We start from the raw sequence: 8,823 nt of genomic DNA, 5'->3' as shown, positions 1-8,823 counted from the left end.
GCTGCTGGTGGTGTTTGTTTCATGCTGCTCTTTCAGGCACAGTTGAGCCACTTGCTGATGTCATTCTGCTGGGAGGAATGGCTGACAGGGGCCGTCAGAGCGGGCAGATCACCGCTAACCTTGACATTTAGGACTTTAGCTGTTAATCACAGAGATGGTGTTATTAAATCAACTGATTCAATGAAACATTTGAATCTTCTCACAAACGGTCTTCGCTTTTAATTACACGGGTAATACGTTTAGTGTTGCAAGATAAAATGTTGTCACTTACGCCAAGAGAAAACAAAGTACTCGAAACCATCTGACTTCTTTGGGTTGGGCATGGACAAGGCTGATGTCACAAGGGTGGGGAAGCCCTTCATTTTGAGCTTGATGTTGATCTCCCCTGACAACTGGATCCCTGTCAAATTAGCATAACAAACATAAATCACTTTTGTATCTTATTTTTTTTCTGTTGCAGCATTAAGATGAACTAAATGAATATTATTAAAGTCTTTTCCATTTGTAATAAAGCTGAAATAAAATATAAATATCAATGAACGCTGAAAATACGAGAGCAAACTGAAAATAAAAGCAAGTCAGAATATGAATAAATGCTATAATCATACGTGTGACCCTGGAACACAAAACCATTCATAAGGGTAGATTTTTTTGAAATTGAGATTTATACATCATCTGAATAAATAAGCTTTCCACTGATGTATGTTTGTTAGGATAGGACGATATTTGGCTGTGATACAACTATTTGAAAATCTGGAATCTGAGGGTGCAAACAAAAAAACAAACTATATATATATATAGAGAGAGAGAGAGAAAATCACCTTTAAAGTTGTCCAAATGAAGTTCTTAGCTATGAATATTACTAATCAAAAATAACATTTTGATATATTTGCGGTAGGAAATTAAATTTTCAAAATATCTTCATGGAACGTGATCTTAATATCCTAATGATTATTGTCATAAAAGAAAAATTTATAATTTTGACCCAAACAATGTATTATTGGCTATTGCTACAAATATACCCCAGCGACTTGAGACTGGTTTTGTGATCTATGGACACATTAATACTAAAATAATATAATTGCTATAATTTTAAATACTTTTTTCAATGCATCGCTAGAGTTTTCTTCGAGTACCTCAATTTAGAATAAAAACAATTCAGATTACCTGCTTGTTTGCCATTTTTTGGAACTTTGTCTGAATTTTTGGATCTCTTTCCACTGCAAGTTGGTGCACTTCCGGCAGGAAAGGTTAATTTCTGAACTGTGCCTCCTGATTAGAAAACACAAATTATGATGAATTTTCCATTTTGGTCCTTTCTAATTATTCTAACCAAACATAGTACACAGAGGGCTCCAGTCAGCACCTTTCTTGAAGAAGTACACAGAGTCGGGTCTCTTTCTGGTGGCTGGGATTGGCAGAGCAGCAGTGATCTCACCGGTGAGCCCACCAAAGTCCTGGGACACAGATCTGGGATATCCAGGTTCCACAACACCATTCTCCAAACTCCAGTAGTTGTCACCTAGTGAGAGAAAATGGACAGTTCAGTGAATTTTCAAGGGTTGCAAACAAGGTTAGTGACAGTTTTCCATGTTCTTCAGTACCTTGATGATGTAAGTCTTGCCCTGGCAGTTGCAGCGTGTGAAGGCCGTGTCGATGGGAGACGGGATGCCCAGTTCTTCAGTGATTCTACGAGCAGGACCGGCTCTTCTGGTCTTGGGGTTCAGCATCCAAAAAAAGTGACCTGAGATGGATAGCACTTTTCTTAATTAATGATATTGGGAAAAAAAATGCACTATATGCATTAGTACATCTATACAGAAGATGTACCTTTGAAAACTATGATGGAGTTGTTGGAGAGAGTTGCCATTCCATCAATGGCAAGGCCACTGCAGAGATCAGGGTTCAAGTTGGCATCTATTAAAAAAAAAAAAAAACACAGAAATAAATTGTTCAAATATATTCAGATTTAATTTACATTTATGGTCAAAGGTTAAAAGAATAATCTATGTAATGATTCTGAAAGAAGTCTCTTGTGATCAGCCTTGCATTTATTTGATTAAAATACATTAAAAACAAGAGAAAAATAACTATTTAATAGCATTATAACAATAACAATAGCATTGTTTGCTCTTTAAAATGTAATTTATTCCTGTGATGGCAAGGATGCAAAATCTTTTTGAAAAAAAAAAAAATCTGGTTTATTATTAAACTGATCAAAAGTGACGGTAAAAGTTTTATAACGTTAAAAAAAGATTTATTATTTCAAATATATGCTGTTTTTTGATCCTTCTATTCATAATCCTGAAAAAAATTTCATGTTTTTCACAAAATTGTTAAGCAGTAAAAACATTTTATTGATATTAAAAACATTGATAATAATACAAACCATTATTAATAATTGAGCACCAATAAGAAAAAATAATTGTGCACCACCTTGTGTAAATCTACTTTTGCCATCACAGGAATAAATTGCATTTTAACAGTTATAATTAAAAGTTGATTTATATTGTAATATGTCACAATATTGCTGTTTTACAGTATTTTAACTCAATAAATGCATGCTGAGCGAAAGATATTTCTTTCGAAAACAATAAAAGTAGTGTATTTTAATGCATCGACTGAACAACAGCTGTATATAACATGAAAGATTGACAGTATATTTTATATGGTTATATAAATTTCAAACATTTTCCATATACACAGGTGGTCATTTCAGGGATGTGAACAAATCCAGGTGTTCTTGAAGTTCCATACCTGGTGCTGCAGGGCTGCTGGCTGCCATGGCCTGAGCGATGTCTGCAAGAGTGCTGGGTCTGTGTGCAGCAGACGGACCCTCACCTTGTCCGCTGACGGAGAGGGACACCTGCACAGGGATGGTTAGGGGATTGTCAGAGGAAGGTCCCGCTACAGGAGCAGGGCCGGATCCTGGCAGAGGGAACCCAGAAGGGTTGGAACCGATGCCTGCGAGGGCATATATGTACTTTGGTTAATATTTTGATTATCAGCTCACATGTATCTAACCTTCCGAAGATTTGAATTGGTTGTCTCTTTCCTATTAAAAGTCAAATTAATTTGAATTTTAATAGGTTTATTCTTTTTAAGCTGTTACCGGGTATGTCAGAGGGTGTCAGAGGAGGGAAGATGTCCTGGGGCAGAGGGCCACCAGCAAGAAGTGATGCAGCATCAGAAGGAGCCATGAAGTTATTCAGTCTGCTACCTGAAAAAATGTATACATACACTATGATAATGAGTAATGCTGCTAAAAAAATCCGCTTTGCCTTGAAAATTTAAACGGAAAGCAGTCATTTTATATAGTAGTACTATTTCACAATATTACTGTTTCACTGAACATACAATTAAATAAAAGCAGCCCTTATAAGCTTAAGAGACGTTATATATAATAATGAATGTAAGTGTGAACTTACCCTCTCTCATGAGGTCTGGGTTTTGCTGTGCTGCGAGACATGCTGCCATACACTGCTCAGTATAATCTAAAAAACAGCAAATAAAAATACACTTTGTCATTATCCAATCTGAATTTAATACAAATGAGAACTGTTATATAAACCCCTGCTGTTCACTATTGATTCATATACCTGTTTTCTTTTCTTTTTTTAACCTTTGTGCCATTGAATGGATCTCAATATCCAGTTTGTTCTTTAGTTAACATTGGGTTTATGTCTAACATGTTGCAGCTTGAGTGAAGGACCTTAACAGTCAGCACTAAAGGGTTCCTCAAACTGCTAATAGGGTCACACTCACAATCAATTACATAGACATTAAAATGTTACCTGTTGGCTTGTTAAGTTTTGAGCTTCTTTCAGCTTGCAACTGGGAGGAAGCATCTGATGAAGACAATAATAAAGCCAAAGCAGAAATAAAACTACGTAAACAAGTCAGTGAAGATATTATTATCATTAGTAATGTAAGTGAACATTTGCCAGTGGTCTTCTTCACTATAGTATATAGGCTACTACTGAAGTCGTTTTAGGTATTGATTTTATACTGTGGGTCCCTGAGTCTGTAGTTCATACACTTCAGGGTGGTCTTGTGTCATACCGCACTGCGCGCTGTAGTCTGGGCAGCAGGAGTCGTGGAGCACGCAGTCTGAATCACACCCACACGGTCTCCCGCGCCGGAACGCCTCACCACAGCGACCCCTGCAGGACTCACCTGCCAATTACACACAGCAGCTCATCAAATCCACTGCATCCTGCTTGATACATGCATTTCTAAGGCCTCTAAATTAGAAACATGATAAAACCTATGCGCAAACAAACAAACAAAAACTTTATTTTAATTAAGAAAAATCATGTTTAAATGTCAGAATCAAAACAGGATCAAAACTAGATTTGATCGAAATAAATAAAAAGAAAAAAAAAGGAAATAATAAAAGAACAGCTTTAGCTATTATCTTACTAAGAGTTTAAGAGATTTTTGTCCAATTTGGACCTCTAAATATAAAAATGATGTATAAACAAATAAACTATTAGTCACTATTTGCAGTAATACATTTACAGTGACTGTAAAATTTTTATATTAAGGCTTTAGTTTACATAAATACAATGAAATAATTATATTTATAAAAATACATGTAATTGTTATAGTAAAAAAAAAAAAAAAAAAAAAAAAGATGAATTAGACCAGATAGCGAAGGAAAAGCATTAACAAGTATCCGACATTCTAAAATATATATATATATATATATATATATATATATATATATATATATATATATATATATATATATATTTTTTTTTTTGGTCACTAAATAAATTCATAGTTTTGACTATTTTGCTTTGATTCAAATTAAAAAAAGAAAACAAAAAAAAAAAGTATTTCTAAAATTAAATATATTTTTGATCACTACATAAAGTCATAGTTTTGATTATTTAGCTTTTATTCAAATTACAAAAATATTTCCAAAATAAAAGATTTTTTTCCATCACTACATAAATTCATAGTTTTTATTATTTTTACTGTTATTAAAATTTCAAAAATATATATATATATTTTTGGTCACTACATAATTTCATTATTTCACTATTATTTAAATTTCAAAAACAAGTAAATTAGTAATACAGAATAATTTGCATTGTGAGATGACAAGGGTCTTACCAACAGTGCAGACATCGTCAAAATCTTTGCAGCACTCTCCGTGGACATAACAATTGTAGTCACAGCTACAAACCTGTCCACGGGTGAACGGCTCGCCACATCTGCCCACACAGCTGCCTGCACACAACACCACAAGCTGAAAAACCAAAAAGCCAAAAAACCCACCAGAACTGAGATGGACAGACCCCGAAATTATCCGACTCACCTTGAGCAGCGCACAGCGGCAGAAGAACACAGGCCAGAGCCAGGAGAAATGAAACCAGAGCAGATCCAGTCATGATAACCCTCAACAGAGCAGCACACACTGATAAAAACACCTGTATGTCTGGAAAAAAACACACAGTATGATCACAAAACACTGAAGTTAGTTTGTCATCATCAAAGTCGTCTGCATGCAGAGAGGGACTTACCAAAGAGAAGCGTCTTTCTCAGCTCACCTTGTTCTGTCTTTAGGCGCTTTGTCTCTTTTATACTCTATGGCAGCTGGATTTCTCCTGTTGGCTAGCAATTTTAATTAACCACCACAGCCCAATTAAAGCATGATGATGTAAAGACTAACCTCCTACACACACACACACACACACACTAGACTACAGCAGCAATGTGTCCACAGTGCTGACAGAAGTGTCAGTGACCTCTGTTAAAATGTCCTTGGATCTCAAGGCTCCAAGAATGGGATGAATGGTTAATTACATTTTTTATTACAGCTATTAAAATTTCAGTGTCCAATGGTTCTGATACTGGATTTCAGTGCATAAATATTCATAATGCGGTCAAAATGAAGCTTTTTAATCAAATTCAGAGAAACCAAAACATGTCACTGCAGAGGTCCTGCACTTTTCCCAGACTTTATTTAGTTGACACAGATGGTGTTTGACCTTTCTAATGTGGTCATGAAAATGAAGCTATTGACAAAAGGCCTCTCAGGTTTCTCTTGTTTCAAATCTGAGTCACTCGATTGGGTCCAAGAGTTGGTTTCATGTAGGAGGTTATGGTCGCTTGAGTGTTTGGTGATTGTTTGGGTGGTTTGTAAGGTATGTATGTGTCTCACATAGTGGCCAGAACTGATTCATAAGCTGAACCGAGGAGGACGTTGGCGTAATGACCTCCTAATACCCAAAATCAAACCAAATCCAAGAATGTGGTCATTAGAAAAACTATATGTGCTATGTAATAAATGTTTCGGCTTTTCTCTCAATTCCTGTCTCAGTAAAATTATCATGCGCTGTGAAGAAACTTAAGTGAGAGAGAAAACATCCTCTTTATGGGAAGTAGTTTTTGTTCTGAAGTAATGTCTTTCAGATGTTAAACAGTGTACCACACCTCCAAACACACTGCAGCGATTATTTCAATCTTCTGGTTTGGTCATGCGCTTCAAAAAGTCAACATTGCCTCAGGGACACCCAGCATTCAGACGCATTAGTCTCAACCAATTAGAATACTTCATAAGACCAATATATATATATATATATATATATATATATATATATATATATATATATATATATATATATATATATATATATATATATATATATATATATATATATATATATATATATATATATATTAGTGAATTGTTGGCCTTCTGGAAAGTATGTTCATTTACTGTACATATACTCAATACTTGGTAGGGGCTCCTTTTGCTTTAATTACTGCCTCAAATCAGCGTGGCATGCAGGTGATCAGTTTGTGGCACTGCTGAGGTGGTATGGAAGCCCAGGTTTCTTTGACAGTGGCCTTCAGCTCATCTTCATTGTTTGGTCTCTTGTTTCTCATTTTCCTCTTGACAATACCTCATAGATTCTCTGTGGGGTTCAGGTCTGGTGAGTTTGCTGGCCAGTCAAGCACACCAACACCATAGTCATTTAACCAACTTTTGGTGCTGTTGGCAGTGTGGGCAGGTGCCAAATCCTGCTGGAAAATGAAATCAGCATCTACAAAAAGCTGGTCAGCAGAAGGAAGCATGAAGTGCTCCAAAATTTCTTGGTAAACGGGTGCAGTGATTTTGGTTTTCAAAAAACACAATGGACCGACACCAGCAGAGGACATTGCACCCCAAATCATCACAGACTGTGGAAACTTAACACTGGACTTCAAGAAACTTGGGCTATGAGCATCTCCACCCTTCCTTCAGACTCTAGGACCTTGGTTTCCAAATGAAATACAAAACTTACTCTCATCTGAAAAGAAGACTTTGGACCACTGGGCAACAGTCCAGTTCTTCTTCTCCTTAGCCCAGGTAAGACGCCTCAGGAGTGGCTTAACAAGAGGAATACGACAACTGTAGCCAAATTCCTTGACACGTCTGTGTGTGGTGGCTCTTGATGCCTTGACCCCAGCCTTAGTCCATTCCTTGTGAAGTTCACTCAAATTCTTGAATCGATTTTGCTTGACAATCCTCAGAAGGCTGCGGTTCTCTCAGTTGTTTGTGCATCTTTTTCTTCCACACTTTTTCCTTCCACTCAACTTTCTGTTATCATGCTTGGATACAGCACTCTGTGAACAGCCAGCTTCTTTGGCAATGAATATTTGTGGCTTACCCTCCTTGTGAAGGGTGTCAGTGATTGTCTTCTGGACAACTGTCAGATCAGCAGTCTTTCCCATGATTGTGTAGCCTAGTGAACCAAACTGAGAGACCATTTTGAAGGCTCAGGAAACCTTTGCAGGTGTTTTGAGTTGATCAGCTGACTGGCATGTCACCATATTCTAATTTGTTGAGATGAATTGGTGGGTTTTTGTTAAATGTGAGCCAAAATCATCATAATTAAAAGAACGAAAGACTTAAACTACTTCAGTCTCTGTGCATTGAATTTATTTAATACATGAGTTTTACAATTTGAGTTAAATTACTGAAATAAATTAACTTTTCCACGACATTCTAATTTATTGAGATGCACCTTTATCTATCTTTATCTTATCCTTGATGAATAGAAAGTATTTAACTGAAATAGAAATTGTTTACAACAGTGTTTGAGTCTCTTTTGATCAAATTACATACATCCTTGCTGGATAAGATACATTTTAAAATAAAATAAAATAAAATAAAATAATCATTCTTTTCTTTTCTTTTCTTTTCTTTTCTTTCTTTCTTTCTTTCTTTCTTTCTTTCTCTTTCTTTCTTTCTTTCTTTCTTTCTTGACCTGGTATGGGTCAAATCCAGTGATCAACATTTTTGTTTGATGTCTGTGTTTGTTTATGTTGTATTCACTGCAGTTACTTTGCCCTACAGATGATCATAAATATAAGGAATGAGCTCAAAATGTCATGTGACTGAATCAGATTTGACTGAATTAGATCAGCTATATCACGGGTGACACTTTAACAAGAAATGTTTTCTATTTTGTGAAGTCTGTGTAATGTCTGTTTAATCAAGAAATCATTTATCCACATATTGTTATGGCATTGTTATCAAAACACATGGACACATAAAGTGCATTTTCAGGTCCATAAATACCATCAGTCTAGACACACAACAGAGACAGATGAAAGAAGCACATTTCATTCATGCCTGCTGAGAAACACATTAATGGTGTTCCTTTCCTGCCTGCTCCAGACATTTTACAAGTGCTTTTTAATTTCAGGGGAAAAAACAGTTTCCCATCCAATGAGTCACAGATTAATTGATTTAGAATCAGACAGACCTGAATAACACTATTACACCTCACTTACATAAAGTGTCTGCATGGGGGCTCATGATCT

At 35.9% G+C, this 8,823-nt stretch overlaps 1 protein-coding gene across 1 annotated transcript; it reads right to left on the bottom strand.

The window, feature by feature from the left end:
- Positions 1-2: 2 nt before the first annotated feature.
- prg4a (proteoglycan 4a) lies at positions 3-5,409 on the bottom strand. The gene is made up of 13 exons (XM_042718081.1): positions 5,327-5,409; positions 5,122-5,238; positions 4,063-4,176; positions 3,795-3,848; positions 3,429-3,494; positions 3,113-3,220; positions 2,758-2,964; positions 1,831-1,917; positions 1,604-1,744; positions 1,367-1,522; positions 1,168-1,272; positions 272-400; positions 3-139 (listed from the first exon to the last, which is right to left on the bottom strand). Exons 1-13 carry the CDS (start codon positions 5,397-5,399, stop codon positions 33-35), a joined length of 1,464 nt encoding a protein of 487 aa, XP_042574015.1. The 5' UTR covers positions 5,400-5,409; the 3' UTR covers positions 3-32.
- Between the last annotated feature and the right edge of the window lie 3,414 nt (positions 5,410-8,823).

The sequence above is a fragment of the Cyprinus carpio genome, chromosome B2 (assembly GCF_018340385.1).
Source record: "Cyprinus carpio isolate SPL01 chromosome B2, ASM1834038v1, whole genome shotgun sequence".
NCBI lineage: Eukaryota > Metazoa > Chordata > Actinopteri > Cypriniformes > Cyprinidae > Cyprinus > Cyprinus carpio.
The sequence above is the reverse complement of the archived record's forward strand: the minus strand, read 5'-3'. Positions and strand labels throughout refer to the sequence as shown.

Excerpts from the sequence above, each read along its gene's own strand:
- prg4a (XM_042718081.1), bottom strand. The coding sequence starts at position 5,399 with ATGACTGGATCTGCTCTGGTTTCATTTCTCCTGGCTCTGGCCTGTGTT. Across the intron at positions 3,221-3,428 it reads CCCAGACCTCATGAGAGAGG|GTAGCAGACTGAATAACTTC; the intron begins GTAAGTTCACAC and ends ACATTTTTTCAG. Across the intron at positions 1,745-1,830 it reads CTCCATCATAGTTTTCAAAG|GTCACTTTTTTTGGATGCTG; the intron begins GTACATCTTCTG and ends TATCCATCTCAG.